Below are 22,455 nucleotides of genomic sequence, written 5' to 3'. Positions count from 1 at the left end.
TTGAATTTTGTATTGAAAAAGACACATACATACTCATATAGAAACAACATGGGCTTGATCTTCGGAGGTGCTGAGCACCTGCCACTTCAGTTGAAATCTAGAGAGCTCAGCACCTCTGAAAATCAGGCCATTTACCTTTATAGAGTGGAGTCTCCCTGGACTTGTTTGTAATATCAGGTTCAGCCCCGGCTTGCAGCAAAGACAGTAGACAGTCCAGGTTTCCCCTGCTTGTTGCTATGTACAGCGCTGTCTCTTCCTGAAGCGTACGCTGATCCGTGGTTCCGGGGTATGCTAATGAGATGTCATTGTTCCATAGTTAGTAAGGCATATAGCGCATGTTGTCTAACTCTGAGACTGAACACTGTTGCTAATCATTTTGGGGCAGGGATGAGCTAAGTATACTTGATCCTGTCTCAGTGTGGTGAGGATGGACTAGGTGACTTGAGGTCCCTTCCAGCCCTACATTCCTATGATGATTTCAAACACGAAACACCAAATGCTAGGAAATTACCCAGGAGATGGCTTTGCCATGCCATCCAGATCAGATTCCAGGATTCTCTGCAAAACCACCAAAAACTCTCTGATAAGAAACATTTTTAAAAGAGGAAAATAAAATCACTTGACATTACATATCGTTCCAGATATTAACATTGCAGTAAATATGGCATCAGAAATCAGTGCTGCAGTAAAACTTGCATTAGTGAGTTTGCTGACACATTAAAGTGCTTTCATCTATACAGCTGGCCAGTGCCATCCCTAGCTATTCTGGGGCCCTACGCAGCCCCCCAGTGGGGTGCAGGGTGGGGCCCCAGGCCTGAGTGGGGGGGTTGCGGAACCCAGGCCTCCGCGGGGGTGTGTGTGGGAGGCTGCGCTGGCTTGAGGGGCAGGGGGAAACCACCCCCCAGCACACACCGGCGGTGCGGCTGGGGCCGGGTTGCTGCACTTCCCACCCGGCCCTGCTGCAGAGCTCAAGGGAGTGGGGGCGGGGCTTGGGCAGAGCAGGGGCAGGAAGAGGTGGGGCAGGGGTGGGAAGACACGGTGTGGGAAGAGCCAGAGCAGGGGCTGGAGCAGCATGCAGCTGCGCAGGGCACCAGGAAATTTGGTGCCCCAAATTTCCTGGTGCCCTATGCAACTGCGTGCTTTGCATATGGGCAAGGATGGCCCTGCAGCTGGCCTGCGTTTAGACAGTCGTAGCAATACATGCTGGCTAACACTCAGCCTTAGAGGTGATGCATTTTCCAGTTATCAGTAAGAGGCACCTTATCTCACTGATGGGAAATTAACCAACATGTTAGCGATGGATCTGAGGCAGAACACAAGAGCTGAGCCCCTCGAAGTGCAGATCCGGTACAGATGAGGATTCAAAGTTCAGGACTTGGGGCTGGGCCTGCCTGTACGTGGGATGAAGTGAAACAGCAAATCCGAACACCCCTGCGCTTTGGGGGAAGTTTGGGTATGGAGCCAAATCTGGATGTAAACATCATGACTCAGGCCCATCTCTAGCCCATCATCTCTGGCGGGGTAATCCAGGATGGAAAATTTACCATGCTACTGCACAGAGTGTCTGCAATCCAGCTCCTCTCACTGCGGGGCTCATAACCAAGCAGCACAAGCCACAAAGGTGACTGGCACTGGCTAGGAGTAAGATGTGACCAACGTGTTCCCTGAGAACAGGGTGACTCAGTGCAGCCCTGGGGCATACTCTGCTGGTGAGGCTCCTGTGACGTCCCAGCCACAATGTAAAGCTGCCATGCCCCACTGGAAAGCCTGGGGAAGGGTGATGATGTTGTCTTCAGCGGATGGGAGTCTGCATGAGGATCAGAAAGGTGCAACCTGTATCTGCCAGTGCTGACAGTGCCTTTTATTGGATGACATAGGAATAAACTGGAGGGGTTGGCGCATAAGCCAGTGCACCCCAGAGCAGTGCTCCTGCTGACCATGGGTATGCAGCACGCCATTTGCTTTGACATCTTGGAGCACAGTGTTTGGATCCATGTGTTGTGATGCTCAAAATCTGTGCACTGCATTTTCTTTTTGGAGCCACTTTAACTCTTCAAAATATTTCAGGGTCCCATCCCCTCCCCCCAAATAAACAAAGTCAAAGTAGGTTGAGAACATCCTGCAGGTTGACTATATAATAGGTAACAGAATAATAGGTTGGACAGAAAATTAGGTTAAAATGTTAGAAATGTAGGTTGACTATAGCTACTGTAAAAGCAGCAGAGTCCTGTGGCACCTTATAGACTAACAGACGTTTTGGAGCATGAGCTTTCGTGGGTGAATACCCACTTCGTCGGATGCATGCATGCATTCACCCACGAAAGCTCATGCTCCGTTAGTCTATAAGGTGCCACAGGACTCTTTGCTGCTTTTACAGATCCAGACTGACACGGCTACCCCTCTGATACTTATAGCTACTGGTGATTCACAAAGCAATTGAGCAACTGCTCTCTAATGGGAACTTGAAACCAAAAGTAAACCAGTAGCCCATTATTAACTATTAGCAAGCAGAGGCTAGGCCAGATCTTCAGCTGGAGTATATTGGTGTAGCTTCTCTGACTTCTCTGGAGTTACATTGATTTACACCAGCTGAGGAGGTGTAAATGGGAGCTGCAGGAAGCAGCATGGGCCACAGGGACGTGCTGGCTGCCACCAGGGCCGTCCGGGGAGGTGGGGGGGCGGAGAGCAAGTGGGGCAATTTGCCCCAGGCCTCAGGCCCCGCAGGGGCCCCACGAGCCGCTCTGGGTTTTTAGGGGCACTTCGGCGGCAGGTCCTTCAGTGCAGCGGAAGACTCGGAGTGAGTGAAGGACCCGCTGCTGAAGTGCTGCCGAAGCCTCAGAGTGCCGCCTGGTGAATACAAGTGCCGCAAGCAGCGGCGGTGGGGGGCGGGAAGCTGCGATTGGCATCACTTAGGCTGCTCTACTGCCACCGCTTCATTCTTTGGTGGCAATTCGGCAGCAGGTCCTTCCCTCCAAGAGGGACCCGCCGCTGAATTGCCATCAAAGACCCAGCCCTGCCCCAGGCCCCCTGAATCCTCTGGGCAGCCCTGGCTGCCATTTCCCACAGCTCCCATTGGCCAGGAATGGTGAACCACGGTCACCGGAAGCTGCGAGTGGCTGTGCCTGTGGATGGTCAATGTAAACAAACTGTCTCGCGGCCTGCCAGCGGATTACCCTGACGGGCTGCATGCGGTCCGTGGGCTGCAGTTTGCCCACCACTAATCTAGACCATTATTTTATACCCTAAGAAACCTGGTAATATGCAGCAAGCCAACATCAGCCCAGAATAGCACAGATATCTCTCAGCACTTAAGATCTTAACTGTTATTTATTGCATACAGACTGCAAGCTGCTTATTCAAATAGGGTGAAATTCATACACATGCACAAGGCTTGAGTAAAGGGTCTTTTTGTGAGGAACTGAACAAAGGTTGGTGTGTTGTATTGAAAACGCTGTTAAAATTGTAGCTTGCCACTTTAAATTTCAGGATTTTTCCTGATCCTGCTTGCAGTCTACAGGGCTCTGTAGGAAAGTGTGTGATCTGGGCCTACCAGCACTCAGTCTGCAGCCAGCTAGCCTACAGTAAGGTGGAGTGAGCTGTGTCTCTCTATTTCAGGGAGCAGCCTGCTGTGTCCCCCTCTGATTTTAGGTTCTTGTGTATTATCTAAGGAATAAAGTAGTGTTACAGTGCAACCTTTTAGCAAGAGTATTTATCTGTCTCTGTGTGTATGCCATGAACAGAACATGGGGGTGGTTATATTTTCTTCTTTTTGGCTGATATTTTTAGTTTCTCTTCCATTTGTAATCAGTTGTTTTTATTTTACTAACCTCTTTGCAACACTTTCAGGCAGCCTGCTTGGCCATAGTAGGCAGCTTCGTGCAGTGGTAGCCATCCATCCTTGTTAGGTTCGGAAAGGTTCTTCCCTGATTTCATCATATTGAGCAGGGCACTTTCATCTCCTTCCTTGATTGCTTCCACTACAGGATCCAGCTCTCTTTAAAACAATGTTGAAAATCAATTACATTTTGCAGCGTTATAATAAAGCTTTTCACAGCATCAACCAAGAAGGACTGTGAAAGCCTAGGGCCCACTCATGCAAACTAAAATGGCAAGATTTTGGTGGCTCGGGTGCACTGGCTGCAATGGACATTAGCTCTATAGTACTATGTGATTCTACTCACATATACTGCTTTCCTCTAAAAGGTAACTCGGGATGGTCAAACCTGTCCAGAAACCTCTTTCCAATGCTTCTCTCCAAACTCACACCTAACCTGCACCAAACTTTTCTGAGGTTTGAACAAGTTTGTTTAATTGTGTAAAAGAAATGAGCCCAGAAGTAGAAATGCTGAAATACCATGAGAGATTGTTCTTGTGGTATTTCCGGAAAGCAGAAAGTGCTGAGAACCTCATAAGAGAGTCTATTCTGGGAAGATAGCTGGTCCAGTTTCTCAGAAGTCAGTCATGTAATTGAGATCAACACCTAAACCTTTGTGTAATGATCTGAACTAAACTCCATTGAATTAAGGAGTGGAAGAGAAAAGCTGTCCACCCCAATGAAACTCCAGACATGACACAGTAAGGACTAGGTATTAAAAAATGCTCAGCTTCCACTTAGGCACCAAAATATGTGGCCAGATTTTCAGAATGTTGGATATTGAGTTCCTTTGAAAATCTGTCTGTAGGAATCACAATGGGAGCTGCTGAATGCTGAACAGTTGTGAAAAACTGGTCCTTTTAAAAGGATTTATATGGTATCTGAGCTCTTGAAAATCTACCCCTTAGCTCTTTAGAAAATCCCTAAAGACACCTTCCTGAAAACCCCTCACCCAGGTGAGTAGTCTTCATTCCCATGAGTAGTTCTTTGAATAATAACTACTGGTGTGAGTAATGGGTTTGCTGGACCAGGCCCTACATGCTCTAGCCAAGCAGACTCCGCTGCAGCACAGAAAGTTTAACGAGTGTCACACTGGAGCCCTTGTGTGACTGGCCTGCAGCACAGCTGGTCAGTATAAAAAAATAACCCCTCTGCTGCTTGGATTCTGTCAGAAACACGACAACTTCTGCAGCGGGAGCAGGGAGGAAGCGGCAGTTTTTTAAAAAAAATCTGAATCTTGTGAACTGCTCAGAATTGCTACTGCATCTCTAAGGCAGGTAGCAGGCGGCTGAATTCCCACTGCAAGAGCGATTCAGGATGGGGTCTATTCTGAGTAGTCCAGAGCAGGTGGGCAGGAGCACAGACGGTGCAGGAAGCATCTTCTCTTCCCAGCACTCCATTCAGGCCCCCGGCAGAATGCTGCTACTGGCGCTCCCTGAGTGTATGGGGGTTTGTAAGGGTTTGGCCAGCTTAACTGGGGGTGTGACCCAGGCTCCCACACATACACATACCCAGTCACATTCCTGCTAGCACCCACAAGCAGGTGGGCAGGGTAATTTAGGTTGCCCCTTTCTGCAGTGAGTGCTCAGTGCACTCTCCTGGACACATCCTCGCAGGCATTGTGCCTGGGACATGCAGCCACCATGCAGCTGTTCTCCCTCCCCCCCAGCACTTTCACAGGAGTATGGGCACAGTTTGGTCCCCTCCCCCTGTTTCATCTTCCCTGTCTGATCTCTCTAGCTAAGCAGTTTCCCCCAACAGTAGCTGTACTCAGCCAAGCACATTTACGCTCTTTCAAAAGGAAGAAGTCCAGCCTGCAATGGCAGCTTCCCCCTTGGGGTAAGAGCCACAGCCTGCGAGGAGGAACATCACGGCCCCTCTTGAGAGCGTGGGAGAGGACATGTACCCCTGCACGTAGGAGCCCTGTTCAGTGACCAGATGAGACTCACGCTGTCTGAAGACATTGACCAAGCGCACTGACAAGGATCAGGCTTCTTCACTCAGATTTGATGCCCCTTGACGTGTTTATGTTCCTGTTTCCCAGGCTCGACCTCTGAACTTCATACAGATGCAGTTAAAAATAACACCCGCCTGATTCAGTTGTGATTGCAACACGGAAGCCAGCGTGTATAAATAAACCACAACACACACATCCCCTTTCCTCTCTCCCCTGCCATCTCAGTGCTGTCTAGGGACCCACAGAAGCCTGCACACATGCAGTAGAGTGCGGGGGTCTGTAGGGCTGAATAGCCCAGGAGTGACTGAGTGTGTGTAGGAGGTTCGGGGGCAGGCAGGGGAGGACAGGCAGGGTGGAGAAGAGAGGAAATGAATAAGATTCCCTCAGGCAATTCTATGCATTCCTCCCGACACACATAACGCCACAACCCCCGCCACCCAAAAGCCTCCAGCTGGCTAGTGAGGGCAGACAGACAACAAGGCTAATTTGGAGCAAGACACAGCGAAACGGAGATACTTACACAGGCTGGGGGGTGATGAACAGGCTGCCGTCGTACCTTCGTCTGACCCCCCAAGATGACCCCGGAGCTTGGCCTCCGGACTGGGCTGCCAACCTGGCGTAGCGATGGCACGAATGAAATAAAGAGAAATACTCTGAATAGGAGAAGCAGGTCATTTTCGGGCCCCTTACTAAAGGCAGGAGCCGAAAGAGACACACAGAGAGAAGGAGCCTGCCGCTGGGGCTTTGAATGAAAGCAGATGGCCACGGCTTGCTCTGTGCAGAACTCAGCTGCTCTCTCAGCTCTGGATTATTTTTGGCCCACTGAGGAAGTGTCAGGGGATTTGAATGACCATATAAGACAACACTGAGGTTAACCTCCCCACACTACACAGGAGGAAGATACAGAGTCGGACGACATTCTTCACCTCAGGGAAAGGAGGATCTGAGAGCACAGGCAGATGAGGAAGCCTGGTGAGGGGTTGAAATAGGGTCATTAGCACTGTGCATTCAGGAACTGGCCTCATGTTGGACCTTACCCTGCTAAGGTCCTAAGCCAGCTAAAAACCTGGGGCCACAAACCTTCCTGTAGGCTTCCATACCTGCCTAGTAGTAGGGTGGGCAGCTGTGTCCTTGCAGAGCACGGGAGCTCTAAACTGCTGAGCTCAGGCAGAGGTGGGAGAGCACCAGTCAGTATGCAAGGCAGCAGATGCTATCCTGTGCTAAAATCAGCAGGTGGCAAGGGACCCTTTGGAGTACAGGGCCAAAGCTGACAGCTCTGCCCTTAACCTGACCCATATCAGATCCCCACTTCAGACCCTATGCTAACCAACATGACCAGGCCCCACAACAGATCGCATATCAGGCGCCATACAGAAGTACCTCCACCAGATCTTGTAATACTACAATAATCACAGTGGGTACAGTCCTGCCTCCATTGAAATCAATGGAAATGTTGCCAGGATTTCACTCTGTGTATATATGACACCCATCACTTTGTTTGGGGGCCTGTAATAAATGTGTCATTGTAAGGTTACAATTAGAGCTGTCAAAAAATACACAAAATATATAAACATTGTTGTTCTTTTGCAAGGTGTGAAATGCACCTTTTATTTTTTGATTATTTGAATTTTTGTAGAACTTTTTTAATGAACTTTTCCATCTTTTTTGAGAATTTTTCATTTTTAAAAATGAAAATAAAAAATATTTGCTTTTTATAATGGCAGGTTCCTATAACCCCGTGGGCTGCTTAGGCGTCGGTAATGAGCGTGACATTGTGCGGGAAGAGGGGTCTGCCTAGATATGGAGTTACTCTGGTGCACCTGGATGTACATGAGCTCAGAATTTGTGCCTAAGGAAGCAAAAGCAATATGTTTGGGACACCTCAGTCGTGTTTATAGCCGTGTGTTTTATATACAGAGTTTGGTTCTTTTGTGTGGGGGGAAAAAATCAGAACCTTTCCACATTTTTTCATAAAAATCCTGCAAGCCTCACCTGACCAGAACTAACTCAGGAAAAACCCCTGTTCCCTGCGGAGCAATGAGGCTGCCACCTGAGTGAGGACTCTTTAGGTAAGAAAACGTTGCAGGACTAGTCCAGTGTTTTGTACAGATACACAACTTTTAGCAGACACCATGTTCTAATCTAATTGACAATAGTGTCATGCCAGAGTAACGCCGCTGACTCCAGTGGAGCTACCCCAGCGGCAATGAGATCAGAAGCTGACCATTGTAAATTAATTACAAGCTGATCTGTTAAATGAGTTTTCGTGTTGTTTTGTAAAACTGTCTAGAAAGCCATGTTTCAATGGGGCTTTGTGAAGGCCCCACCTCACTCACACACTCACCTGTGCCAAGCATTAATCTGGTGTGGTGGATTATGAGAGCAAGGACGCGTCAACGTAGGTGGCTCTCCTGGGGCTGTCATGACTGATTTCTGATGACTCTGGGCAGCTGACTGACCTGAGGGATCCTCTGTCAGGCTCTGTTCTATGGCCAGTTGAATAAGCTCGTCTTCACTCATGCTACTGTACAGACTGTACTCCTCATGACCTATTGTTTTTCTTTGGGTGTTTGTTGTGGCCGTAATCTTTGTAGCCATCTTCTGCTTGCCTAGTACCAGGGGATAAGAAGAAACAGTAAAAATCAAAATCTTGAAAATGTGAAGTGACATTCAACCATCTTGTGTCCAGGGTCAGATCTGTACCTTGACCTATACTGACCAGGAGTCCTTAGCATATTTTCAGTCGAGGAGAAAACACATTTTAGCAAATCCACTGGAGGCGACATTTAAACGTAATGGGCCTGATTTCTTTTTTTCTCTTTTAGCCCTCTTATAATAATTGCACCTCGCGGACCCAGCTAATTTATCTCTTGCTAAATGGGAGAAGTTCCAAGTGAGTAAAACAGACTTTCTTCAGCTTCCTTCAGGTTAGGGCACTTCTGGGCAATAAAATGTAGTGGAAATCTCCCCAAGCGATTAAGAGAACAATGTCAGTTTAAAAATGAATCAGAGACAACATTAACACGTCCCCCTCTGTGTTACTGTCCTACTTGTCTTTGCTTATTGAAGATGGAAGTTGCTGGGCCAGATCCCCACATGGTGTAAAGCAAGATACCTGTTGATTTCAATGGAGTTAATCCCGTTTACACTAGCTGAGGATCTGGCCTGCCATGCCCTTTTCACTCTTTATGCTGTTAGGTTACTTTCTGTAATGCACTCAGCTTGAACAGCAAAAAGAGACTAGTCAGTTTCACTTCTGTGCATCTGCTCCCTCTCCTGACAGCAGCACTTCTGCAGGCCCATGTTCTGGTTGGTCACTCACCCCTGGCCGGTGCTAAATCCCCAGCTTTTCAGGGCCATGCAGACACAAGGGCTGATTCTCTGCTTCCCCCCCACACACACCTTGTGCACTCATTTACACGTGTGCAAAGAGGGTGTAAAATGCTACCCAGTCGGAACGGCAGTGATTGATGCCTGCTTTGCATTCACTCTCTGCAGGTACGGTATATGAGACTACACAAGGCACCAACTGGTGGAGAATTGGGTTCAAAGAGCCCAAGTTCATTTCACATATCCATTTGGATGGGAGCATGCTGTATAGTGTGTCTACCGCCCTGTCTCCTTCCTCCCTTAAATGTGCACTAAGCCCCAACATTAAAACCAGCCATGTGTGTCCCATAGGATTTGGAGGAGGGGGAAGAAAGGAGCATGCAGCAGAGACAGCATTCCTCCTTCTGGCACTAGCAGAGGAGTGAATATGACTCCTAGATAATCACCTCTTTGGGAGAAATAATGAGAGGTTGCATTTAAAGAAAGAAAAAAATCTACGGGGCTTGCAACAGCTGCCTTGTTGGTTAATCCTTAAAAGCAGGTTGCTACCCTCCCAAGATGCTTAAAAGCAGTTTATAGGGAGTAGAAGAGACCCAGGGAGGCAGCTCCTTTGAGGAAGTAATGCACAAGGCGGAAAAGCAAACAGCCGGTTAATGCTGCTACTCCAGTGGAAATAACTTTGCTACCAATGGGGTTTCTAATAGGGAAACAAGAGCCAGGTGCAACTGTGCCAAAAGACAGTTTCTGACAGTGGAAAGCCGGTGAGTCCCTATTCCTTGGACTGAGTCTCATTGGTGCAGATCTCCATCCAGGGGCGGCGGGGCTCCTTTTTGCGCCCGCAGTCCAGGCGCGGCGCGAGCGCCCAGAGCAGGGAGCAGCAGGGCAGCGGGACTGCAGAGCACCGACTGCGGCTGGGCTGGCTGGCTGCCTCGGACGGCCGCGCCCGCGGCGCGCGGGTCCAGCAGCTCAGCTCAGCTGCGCGCTGCGCGCTTTGCGATGCGGGAGGAGGAGCGGGCCGCGAGCACCCTCCGCCCCTGCCGCCCGCATGGTCGCAGGTCGTCCGTCCGGCCCGACCCTCCCCGCAGGCATGACGCAGGCAGGTCCGCGGCGCAGCCCGCGCCCCCCCCCACCCCGGGGGGGGGACGGCCTCAGCTCGCAGCGGCAGGATGAGCTGGGGCCCAGCCTTTGCCGCGCCCCTATTTTTTTTTTGCTAGGCTAGGCACTTGTTTTTTTGGGTGCCAGAGCCGCCCCTGTCTCCATCAGCTCTGCAGGATCCACGAGGGCCTCTCATTAGGGTTGTTATGGATCAGTTGTTCAGCCCAACCGTAGAGTCCCTTTTTAGGCGCGCTCTCCTTGCTGTCCGATTGCAACCGACATTTGTCAAGTATTTTGTACACCGCCATAAGCAAAATAACAGGCTAGCTCAAAATTGCTGTGAGGAGTCACATTTGAAAAGCAGGGTCTAACAGAAGAGAACAGCTTGGGTTCTTGGGAGAGATGTCAGGCACTGACAGATCTGTAGCATTTGTACTGCACTAAGCACACTGGAAAATGCCCCCCCTCTCGCCCCAGAGTCTCTCTCTCACACACACTCTGTAGGGAGCCATATAACCTTTTAAAAAAACAACGAGGAGTCCAGTGGCACCTTAAAGACTAACAAATTTGTTAGTCTTTAAGGTGCCACCAGACTCCTCATTGTTTTTGTGGATACAGACTAACACAGCTACCCCTCTGATATATAACCTTTTGTTGCTCTAGACCACCATTCATTCCCAATCACTCTAGGTTTCTGTGCCAATTTACTAGGACAAGAACTCTGCTCTGCCAGCCCCCTGTGTAACTGTGCACTCTCCATTTTGCAATCTGGATCATTAGACTGCAGCTAGTGGAGAACATAACCCACTGGTAGGGGTTATGGCAAGTACAGATGCATGGAACGTGAGCAGCAGTGGTGCATCAGAGCCAGGCACAGAGGCATATCACTATGGGCCCAGGAGCTTAGAGAATCTCATGTTCCAGCTACAATATGTTACCACTGCTCTAAACAACCTTTACAGACCTTGTCTGTAGGGCAGAGGAGACAGCTCTGATACTCGATTTTACAGTGGTAGACGGCTGTGTCAAGCCCATGAAGACAGTCTCCATTCATATTTCCATTGAGAGGTAGGATGTTTTCTCTGATTACCATTAAAAAAAATCAGTGGAACTGTCTTTGAAGCATTTAAAGAAAATTTAAGAGCCTGAGTAAAACCTACAAAAGCAAGGAAATGTGGATTTAAGGACTCACCTTTATTCTCATTTATCCTGCTGTGCAACGTTCCAAAGCAACACATGTGATTACTGCCTGCACTGATCTCAGACTCCAAGCACCACAGAAGCAAAAGAGGGAAAGTTAAGGGTGGAGAGTCACCCTTGATGTTGTATGTATTAGATCAGGCTGGGAGTGGTAGTCTGACTATTAAGGGATACAATATGTAAGCTGTACCCCAAAACAGTTGTCTAAGTAAAAGGTTGGAAGCTTGAAGTTCTTCAACTCTGTTTTAGGCCAGATCTCACAAGGCTGATATTTGATTATTGTCTTCAGTGATAGCTGGCACGCAGGCAGTGACAGCCTTAGGCCAGTGTTATGACCTCTGTGCATCCAAGGGATCTGTGCCAAGCCACTAAACAGCTGATAGCTCCAGGAACAGAGCCACAGTGGCCCTTCCTCCCTTCTCAGCCATTCCGTTACCTATCCATGCTTTAACATTAGTGCTACACACAAGCCAAGTACCATGACACAGACCTTCCCCCAATGACTCTGTTTGCCCCTGTGCTGGTTGAACTCCTGACATGTTGCTCTTCTGTTTTACACTCCATCATCCACTGTACTTGCTTGGCAGCTGGTGTCCGTGTGCTGTGGATGTATGGATACCGCATTGTCTGACTGCACATGACAAAGTAGCTGGATGGCATTTTGTATGATAGAAAGCCTCATACAACCTAGACAGGAAGGTAATTTCTTAGTGTCCCTCTCCCCCTTTTTCTTTTGTTTCATCACCTGCAGAGTGTGTAATGGGGGGTATATAGGATCATGAATTTTGGGAGGACTCTTATTTTCTCTCTTAAGCAATCCCACCCACTTGCAAAAAAATCCATTTAGATGCTCTCCCCTTATCTAAATATTATGACAAGAGTCCCAGCGAGTGCAGAAACAACAGCGTTGGCAGCGGCTCCAACCGCTGACTCATCCTGCAGAGAGAAATGGTGTGGGGCCCAAAATAGAGTTTTTTTACTAGTAAGTCATGTTTCTCTCATCTACCTCTCAGGACCAAGGATGAGGGAGCCAAAGCCAAATTCCTGACTTCTAGGGATTTTCAGACAGGCTCGAAGTAACAGAAAGTCGTGACATTCTGATTCCTTATCGATGAGAGTCCAGATCTGATTCTCACCCATTCTCTGCTAATAGGTCTCTATTTTCACGCATATCCAGGGCTCTGACAGTGAGGTCACATTTTCACTGGACAACTGCATTGTAAAGCAGAGGTGTCATCATAACCAAACAAGTAGGCGCTTTTGATCCTGCGTCATTAGACACGAGTTATATTGTCCTTGCTAAACAAATAAATAACAACAAACAATCCCAAAGTAACCATGGCCCAGCTCTAAATAACTTGACTAGATGCTGGGGCGCTTCAGAGGAGGAGGTGGGGAGGAATCCTTTTTTTCCATTCAACTCCAGCATAAGGGTTGGAATAGACTCCATATCATGCCTCTTTTGTGAGAATCATCATAGCATTGGATGTTCCAACCCCAGCCTGCCACAAATGCTGCCTGTTGCCATCCTGCCCCCAGAGAGTTAGCTCTGGCACAAAGAGTGTGCATGATCTGCTGTGTATACATGCTGATTTCCCCATGTAGTGGAATCATGCCAGTTCAGCTGTGTCAGAGGCCTTCTGGCCCACTGCCTATGGGTAGGGTTTGGGCCCAGAAGTCTCTGCATAACTCCACTCAGCATAACTCCACATAACTCCACTCCTCCTCTTTTATCTTCTTCCTCTCCCTCTGGCTCCCATTGCTCAAACTGGCCCAACCCTTCCATCTACTGCCCCCTTTGCACCCTTCTCAAGCTCCTGTCTGTTGCAAAGGGTTTCAGGCACAGGTGCCTCATGTTAGATTACTATTGTCCTTATGTAGGCACCTCAGTGAGTGTCTAATTGCAAACCTGACTAACTTTGAGGCATCCCCAGTTTTGAAAATCTTGGCCCATGTGCCTGCTCCCATGGCATGCCTTATGCTTAGAACAGTCTCCCTGTTTTGTGCACCAGCAAATGACCACTTGCATCCAAATCCTGCCTGGACACACACTTCTCCTGAGAGCTAGTTAAGCAAGAATCCACCAAAGATAGAAAACAAAACTGCTCCATTTTGAGACTGGGCGACAGGTGTATTGTGCATCTGAACTAAGTCTGCTGAGGCAAGAAGCATGCCTGCCTCTCTCTTTGTACCGACCGGAGCGCCTGGCCAACCTGCAGTCTACTGCTGCACAATTGCTGGTAAGTTACTGTTCCCTCTCACAATGCTTTTCTGATATGTAGCTAAGCTGCATTAATTTAGGGGGAGAGATAGCTCAGTGGTTTGAGCATTGGCCTATTAAACCCAGGGTTGTGAGTTCAATCCTTGAGAAGGCCACATAGGGATCTGGGCCAAAAATTGGTCCTGCTAGTGAAGGCAGGGGACTAGACTCAATGACCTTTCAAGGTCCTTTCTGGTTCTAGGAGATCAGTATATCTCCAATTATTACCTTTACCTAGTGGTGAGCTACCAAAATGACCTTATGAATGCCCCTGGATTAATATACTATAAACTGAATATTCTCCATCCACTGCAAGGGAAATTAGTGCCACCAAAACTCTTTGTGACTAGGAATGGGTGAACCAGTTTAGTTAAAGTAAGAATCAGCTCAAATCATCTCCTCATATTGAAAATGAATCTTGCTTGTAGGTTTAAAAATACTGGTTTAACTGTTAAAATGACTGCATTTTATTTGGATTTGAACTTCTGAATGTCCCCTGAATTCCCAGGCAATACTGGGAATCTCACAAGGGCCTGTTCTCACACAGTTAGACTGAACCTATTGTGCCTGATAGGAACAGAACCTAAACATTGAGGCATTTTGCCCATCACTATTCATTACCAAACCCTTTGCCTCTATTCTGAATTGCTGTATTACTGATCTCTTCTTACACTGTACTATTTTGCTGACTGTTCTATAATTTAATATCTCAGACTAACAAGATCCTCCTGGGTTTGAATTCACAGCCATTGCCACATAGGGTCTGCTCCTGCACTTTCAGCACAGGCAAAGCTCCCCCTTGCTAAGTATTCTTCTTTTTATTGGATTGACTTCAATGAAAGTTTGTCTAAGTAATGCATAGAAGAGCAGACCCATAATGTACATGGATTTGTTAAGCAAATGCAGAGACAAAAGGACATGGTAAGGAATGAAGTGCTAACATTGTAGGCCGGGTCATGACTTCCTTCCTCGCATTAGTGAGCAGTTACATATGAGTAGTCCCACTGAAATCAAGGTTGCTACTCATGTGAGTAGCTGCTCACCAACGTGAGTAAAGACTCACCATCTGCCTCTGTGGTAAAAACCATGGACATTTGTTGTTATTGTTATAGAACTGTATGCTCTTTGTAGCAGAGTCCTCCTTTTTGTCGTGTGTGTGCGTAGTGGCTGGCAAAATGGGGCCCTGATCCCTGAGTGGGTCCTCCAGCCACTACCCAATGCAAATCAATAATATTAGTATAGGGAATAAAAAATTGGTCCTTAACTTCTTGAACCACAGTTCAGTACAATTAGTGACTAAATATGACAATTTATATGAAACAACAAGTCACCTCTGAATGCACATTCCATAAAACATAATGTATCCAGACTGCCTGTCCCTGTTCAAAAGACTCAGGGAAGCAACACTGCAGCTTACTGTTAGAGAAGGTGATAGTAGGTCAAGGATAATGAAGAGGTCATTAAAGGAGCAGTGCTCAACTTGTAGGCGGATACAGAACTTCAGTTTCTATGGTTTATGCTTCATTAAACAGCATTGACCACGCTGACAACAACAACAAAATTAAGAGACTCCAAGTGAAAAAGAGTTAAGTGGGATTTCCTTGGTTTACTATTTCTTTTCCCTTTTTTTTAAGGCCCCAATTCAGCAAACACTTCCACACATACTTAACTTTACATATAAAGTTAACAGGATTGCTCAGATGTGCACAGTTACGTATGTGCTTCAGTCTTTTGCAGGGTCAAGGCCATAACTTGTGCCTTTAGGTCTTCATGTTTTGGGCCAGATCCTCACATGGGGTTAAAGTCTATGGAGCTATGCTGATTTACACCGGTTGAGGATCTGGCTTATTTTTATTATTTTGGGGGGTAAGTTGCCAGTCAAACTTCTACAATTTTCCACGTAAATTATGGCAGTTTACTGCTAAGAATATCATGGGCTTTTTAAACAATGAAAAGATTTTACATTTGAAAACATTCCACTTTACCATGTTTAGAGGGAAAACAAATAATGTAGGTCAGCAGCAGCAGCCAAATATATTTTTGCAATAACGGTTGATGCAAGCCGGTCAAGTTATAGCACGATGCTGAATAAAGCAACTATAGGCTTCCAGATGGAACTTTCCAAGTAAACAAATCCATTCCAGCCCCAGCTGTCAGAACATGTCTAACTGTTTATGAAGTAAGATTGGCACATCTCACAATGCCAGCAAATCATGATTCTGCACAAACTCTTTGATGCAAAGGGTTTATTTCTTACCGAATTGGATCCATCGGTACAGAGTTAACTGCAATAACAACTTCAAAGATATAAATAAAGGGAACCATTTGCTAATATCATTTTGCTAGTTACTCTATACGTGGTACACTGCATGCACTTTACGGTACTTTAAATATGTCATAACAGCAGCAGCAACTCTTTTTCCATGTGCCTTAGAAACAAGACATGCAAACATTCCAAGTGCACATTCTCCGTGTAAAGGAAAAGTAAATAAACCATGCCGCTATGACTCTTTCCAACCATTTCCAAATTAAATTTAACTGATAAGCATTTTTTAAAAAGGCTTGGTTAGTTTATAAAATATTATAGGAGTAAGTATTTTCACAAACCGTAACAAATTAATAGATTCTGCATAAGATAAGTAAATTTAAAGCATGCATAGTTGCATTACCTGATGGTTTCTGAAACAAAACAATAATGCTGCAAAGACTTCTCTCCTTGGGTAAGTCTCAGTACAGAAAATCCCCGTTAATATTCATCTCTTGCCTTTCCTTGGGTGCGCTGATCTACTGCAGGGCAGCTTTGAAATGCTCTCACTTTGAAGCCTGTAGTTTATTTCTGGATCACCCCATGATCAACGATTACCAGCCAAAATATAAGTTGTTCTGAATCTCAGATTTCCTGCTTGAAGATGCACTGGAGAAACTTTTACCCATCCTAAAGTTCTTCTTTGTTGCTTTAATTTGTAGAACGTCACTTCATCAAGCATCCTGTAGCTAAATGACACAAGGTTGACCTTTCTATTATATCATTATTTATTGTCCTTGACAAGTAGACCATATATGGATATGTTTCTGAAACTTAAAGGAAAAAAAGAAATTGCAGTGTATTTTTGATATAAAGTATGTGGTGCTGGAGGGTTTCATTTATTTTTGGGGAAAGCTGCAGGCAGATTTTCTACTGTACCTGCTTTTGCTGCAGCTGCTGCTGCATAAACAGAATAGGGCAAACATGACAGTGGGTGCTTGCTGAGGTTTTACAGTAGTTAACGTATTTTAAGACTACTAGAATTTATGGAGCCCAAGTCTTTAGAACTTCCAATATATTACAAAAGCACTTGTGAAACAAATCCCACACAGTATTCCATAAACATATACTATAGAGAAAGAACTGCTCTAAATAGCATGTGAACATGAAGGAAAGCCCCATCACCTAGACAGCTTAAGGCCAGTGTATGTGCCATGGTGGCCATACACCTCATGATGGCCTTTAGAGCAAGTTGCTCAAGGAGCAGATAATATTGATCCAGGTGAGTCTAAAAGAATAGCAGATGGACTGAAAACAACTAGGCATGGGTGACAGGGTGACCTGCTCCTTTAAGGCCTGGGAAACCTAAGGCCAGTCAGTCTCATTCTGTTAGACCCACCCTGCCACACCTGGGTAGGATGTGGGCCTTGAAAGGAAGAAAACTCACCAGTAGGAGGCTGACTAGGGAGGAGTGGAGAATGAATGCTCCTACCTGAGGGATGGCTGAAAAAGAGATCCAGAGGTAAGCAGGGAGTCTTTTCACTGGAAGACCTGAGGCAAAACAGGTGTGGCTGTTAGGTTTCTTCTGGCAAGGGCCTGGGGAAGGAGCCTAAGTGAGCCTAGGGCCAGAGACCATTCAGAAGGCCTAAAGTTTACCTGGGCCTCTTGTGGACCCCTCCAGCTATGGAGGGAAAAGACTGTTCACAGACCCCACTGAGAGGGCTGTACAGGACCCCTGCAGTCGAGAGGAAGAAGGAATGCTTTGTGTCCTGATACAGAGGAGGAAGAAATATTTGCAGGCCTGAGTGTAAGGCCTGGGAACATTGGTACCCCAGAAGAGGTGGGACTAAATGTGATTTTATCAGAGGCCTAAGTCACTGAAGTAGCCTGGAAGGCATTGATAGTTGAGTGGAGTTGTAGAAGACCAAGGGGAAACTGAGGTAAAGGTGCCACTATGTTACAAAGGGCTGCTCTAGGACAGTGGGTTGTGTAACAACATGTGTAAATGAATTAACATTGGTAGGTTGGCTGGAAGAAGAAAAATACCACTTGCCTGAGGCCAAGGAGGGTAACTAGTCATTTGCCCAGAAGATGCCCAACTGCAATGACTAGAAAAGGCATGATATGAAATCAGCTGATACTGACACTCCTTCTTCTAGCACTTACCATGTTGGTCCCACTAGTGAACTGGAGGGCAAGCTCATGTGGGTGGCCCTTTCCTCCATTTGTCAACACCTTGTTGAGCCTCAGCCTAGTGGCAGAGCACAAATACCCATCATGCTGATGCACAGCAAGGTGGCCTTAGATGGAGCCACCCTAGTAATATTGCCTCATCTATCCAGTTACTTTCAGTCCATCTGATCTTCTTTTAGATGCTTTCTGCATCAGAGTTACCACTTCTTTGTTCCTTCTCCTTGACCAGCTTGCTCAGGTGTGACATGGATGGCCATCACGTCAGGCATCTTCCCTCTAAACTGCTATCGGTGAATGTTCTGCCCTTCATGACTGTGTGATGTCAGAGGAATTCTTCTTTCAGTCCACATTTAAGGTATGCTGGCAGTCAAAGGAGCAATTGCTGCAGTGACACCCTAGGGTGTGAACCTTGCACACCTTTGACGATCATCTCAGCAATCCCTTCATCACTTTTAAATATAACCTAAAACCTTCTCTGAGTCGGTTTTAATTATAACCACTGTTCATTTAACATGTAGAGCTCTTTCCCTTCTTTTTCTTTACCCTTATAAGACAGGCCTGCTGCTTGTTTCTCAGGCTTTAACCCTGCCATCAGATCTACTTGGCTGCATGGAGTTCCACTGAGTTCAATGAAACTAATCATGCACTTAGTCAAGCTCGTGCCTAAGTGCTTGGCTGAGTTGGGGCCAGAGTGCTCAGTACCTTGCAGGATGGAGCATTTAATTAGAAAACGGCATTGGGGCCAGATTCTGGTCTCAAGGTCCACATGAGGAAAGGACTTTCCATGTGCCAGTGTCTTCTTTCTGCATAAACAGGGCATGCATAGGATGCAGGGATGCACTGTGTGTCCTGGGATCTGCGAGGCAGTGGGAAGGGGGATAGAGGTGGCGCAAGGCAGAGTAGGACATGTATCATCCCCCATCAGAGCTGTGCTGCCTTGGAATGCAGGAAGGATGAGCCACCAGGGATACAGAGCTGGTGCAGAAGTACAGGGCTCTCAACAGCTGGTTGTGAACTGCCACTGATTCGCTTTGATCCATACAGATCCCAGGGGGCCTGTGGAACTTGTCGGCCAATGGCACTATTGGAAAGAACACTTAGCGTCCTCCCAGGTGGGTTCATGAGGGACAGGGCAGTGGGACTCATAGCTCCATTGCCCAAGAGACAGGCCAAAACTGGCAGCTGTTAGAACTTTCTGAGAGAACCCTCTTGCAGAACAGTGGCAGGAACAATGGCTTTGAAAATGGGTCTAATAGTATGTAAGAATGTAGGTTATTTTTTAATGTAGCATTTAGGTCTTCCTGTTAGGCTCCATTGACCAGCATACATTGAGTAATGCAATTTTGCTGCAGTTTGTCATTAGTGACCTTTCCTGCTATCACTAGAACCACCCTGTACACAAAATAGGAGTCCTCATTTTGCATCCTGGATAAATATTCATAAATATTCATAAATGAAAGAACTCTGCAGCCTGTGCAGATATTCACAGTTGTATAAAGGGTATTTGCTTTCCTTAAAAGCACCCAGTTCAGTTGATTGCTGAGGGCAGGATACTGGAGTATGTGGACCATTGTTTGATCTGGTATGGTAGTTCCTGAGAGTTTTCCTATAATGAAGCAGGACATCTGGGTCCTATTCCCAAATACTACTGACTCTCTTTGAAGCCTTGTGCAGTCACTTAAGTTCTCTATGCTTCAGTTTCCCTACTTGCAAAATGGAAACAATGGCTCTTACTTACCTCATAAGGGTGTCTAGGGCTCAGTCCTGACATCTCACTGATGTGAAGCCAATAGGACTATTTACCTGAGGAAAAACTGTTTTTGTATCCTTGGAAGAAGCTCCTCTGGAAGTTCAAAGTATTAGTTGCTGAAGTATGAATGTACAGAAATAAATTTTATTTATTTTTCAATAAAGCAAAGCTGTAAGTCTGCTACAACACATTCAAAGCATAATAATAATCATGACTGTAGAAAATATGTTAATACTTTTCCTAAAGACACATCCAGTTGTGCATCTTAATTTAATGCTTAATTCCAAGAGATTACAAAATGTCACCAGGAAAACTAAGTACATAAAGCGATGTCATTTTCTGGGAATGCTTTCAGACTCGGATGCTGCACGTTAATATCTGTTTGTTTTCTCTTTACACAGGAAAACAGTATCATAAACCAGCTCATGCTGGCTATGGGAAGTGGATTAGGGTCTCATGAATGGGGTGCATAAAGGGGGAGCTGAGTTTGAGGAAAGAGGAAGAGAGGAGACCCTGTGAAAACTTGGTAAATAAAAAAAAGCAGGTTCCTCTTCTTACTTCCTCAAAAGTAGCCAGCAGTAGTTTCTAAATGCCACTTTAACCTTTGCTTCAACTTTAGATTTGCTTGCAAGCTCGCCTTCCCCTTGTTTTAACTAACCAGCTCTTCAGTTCCCTTAGGCCTTGTTTCTCATCAGGATCCACTATTGTGGATGCAGCTAAGACTGGTGCAGAAACCAAATTCGTGCATGCAAGCCAGTGAGACTGAAAAGCATTTTTTTCAACTGATTCTATGTACAAAGTCAGCAAATAGAAATATTTTTGCTGTCTTATGATTAGAAATCTTCATGTGCAAATGAGTATGAACACATCATGTACGTTATCCTTTCAGTTGTGGAATGGTATTAATGGTGCCTAAACTCTGCTACACTCAAGAGTTTGGTTCAGGTGAATTCGGGCACCATCGAGAAAGCAAGAACGTTATTGAATAGATGCAACAGACTAACTGTCCCTGATGGATACTGTAATTCCAATAGGGAACGTAACCACTTCATTTCAGCCGGCCTTCAGACATGGTAGTTCTCTAGCAAATGCAGAAAGTGGGCGCTGAAAAGTCACAGGAAATATGAGATGCAAGAAGATCCAGATAATGGGATCTCTTACATTATGCATTTGCAGAGCCGCTGTTTAATTAGGTTTTCTGCCTGACCTGAATTTCTTATGGCAAATTTAGTCACAGCATTTACTACAATAACTTCTCAGCCATAGTCCACGGTGATATTCGATTGGTTATCTGGAGCGTGACACCGTTCATGGGTAACATGGAGCTCTTCTAAGCTTTGGCTTAGTCTTTAGGTGCAGTGCATTATGGATGTTATTCACTGAGGAAAATGTGTAATACGTGCATTCTCATATTTTACAGTCATCTTTATCAAAATCTGGTGCCAATTCCTGCTCCCATTGATGTCAATGTCACAACTCCCATTGGTTTCAATGGGGAGCGGGATTCCACTATTGATTGATATTTGGTGTGCCTGCAGTATTTCACTACCATCATACTCTCAAAGATAACCAGCAAACTCCAATGCATCTCTCCTACCCCACACTCACCCACCAACCCTGATCCTTTCCAAAGAAAAAGCAAATGATTTTCAATAGACCTACATTTTGTTTTAGATGCCTTTTTATTTTATACCATCTGGCAAATACCTGCCTTCTATTTGATTCCTCAGCACTTACACACCTTGTAACCAAATTCTTAATTTAAAAACATTGTTTACACCTCACATTTCAATTTTCACATTTAGAGTTATAGTAGCAAAAAATGTCAACCAACAAAATACTGTACACTGAAGTGCAATGGTGAAAGAGGAGAAACACATATACTCAGTGTTTATGCAGTGCTTTGCACTGATGGACCCTAACAACAGAGAAAGAAGACTGTTATTAGCTCAGCATTGTAGCTGGGGGAAAGGAAGGATGAAGGACAGAGCCACAGAAGGAATCAGTGTTAGCGCTAGGACTAGAACTCAGGAGTTCCTGGCTTCCATGGCTTCCATTCCATTCTTCTCTGTCTCTACACACACACATGCTGCTACTAAAACTCCATCCAACTAGCAAGGGGACAAGAATTTCAATAGATGAAGAAGGTTTCAATTTCTTTCTCCTAGCAAGAATGGGCTTAGAAGTGATTGCTTTGGTCATGCTTAGATGATGGTGGCAATAAGCCAGCAGCACTTTAGTGTGTGGGTGCTGGATGGTGTTGGTAGCTGTGATGTACAGGAGGTCAGACTAAATGATCTGGTAGTCCCTTATGGCCTTAAATTCTATGACACTAATAAAAAATGTGTGATATCAAATATGCCAGGGCGTGGGTAATTGCTAAGGTGCGATGTCTACAGCATATATTATTTCTTGGTGGCACTGCTATCTAAGGCCCTGATGCTGCAAAGTCCTTCAGTCCGTCCAACCCCACCAATTCCTCCAATCAACTTAGAATTAGAGCTGGTGATTTTTCAGTTCACTGGCAATTCCAAAAAAATTGAAAAAAATA

The 22,455-nt window shown here is 46.0% G+C and overlaps 2 protein-coding genes across 5 annotated transcripts in view; one reads left to right on the top strand and one right to left on the bottom strand.

Annotated features, from left to right (window-relative positions):
• ASB2 (ankyrin repeat and SOCS box containing 2) overlaps positions 1 to 16,708 on the bottom strand; it is a 39,963-nt gene extending 23,255 nt beyond the window's left edge. The window contains exons 1-5 of one of the 3 annotated variants that reach the window (XM_039537004.1): positions 16,386 to 16,708; positions 8,176 to 8,440; positions 6,352 to 6,444; positions 3,828 to 3,994; positions 136 to 291 (exon numbers count right to left, since the gene is read on the bottom strand). In XM_039537004.1, the coding sequence (XP_039392938.1) occupies positions 136 to 291; positions 3,828 to 3,994; positions 6,352 to 6,444; positions 8,176 to 8,429 (670 nt within the window). In that variant the 5' untranslated portion in view covers positions 8,430 to 8,440; positions 16,386 to 16,708. Of the gene's footprint in view, positions 1 to 135; positions 292 to 3,827; positions 3,995 to 6,351; positions 6,445 to 8,175; positions 8,441 to 11,448; positions 11,460 to 16,385 lie in introns of those variants that run through there. The other 2 variants (XM_039537005.1, XM_039537006.1) reach the window with 2 other exon arrangements.
• Positions 16,709 to 17,457: 749 nt separating this feature from the next.
• The window catches only part of CCDC197 (coiled-coil domain containing 197), a 45,769-nt gene continuing 40,771 nt past the window's right edge, over positions 17,458 to 22,455 (top strand). The window contains exons 1-2 of one of the 2 annotated variants that reach the window (XM_039537007.1): positions 17,460 to 17,483; positions 18,384 to 18,509. The gene's annotated coding sequence lies outside the window, so the exon portion shown is untranslated. Of the gene's footprint in view, positions 17,484 to 18,383; positions 18,510 to 22,455 lie in introns of both variants that reach the window. The other variant, XM_039537009.1, reaches the window with a different exon arrangement.

This window comes from Mauremys reevesii, linkage group 4 (assembly GCF_016161935.1).
Source record: "Mauremys reevesii isolate NIE-2019 linkage group 4, ASM1616193v1, whole genome shotgun sequence".
Lineage (NCBI taxonomy): Eukaryota > Metazoa > Chordata > Testudines > Geoemydidae > Mauremys > Mauremys reevesii.
Note: the sequence above shows the minus strand (reverse complement) of the source record. Positions and strands in the feature narration are given on the sequence as shown.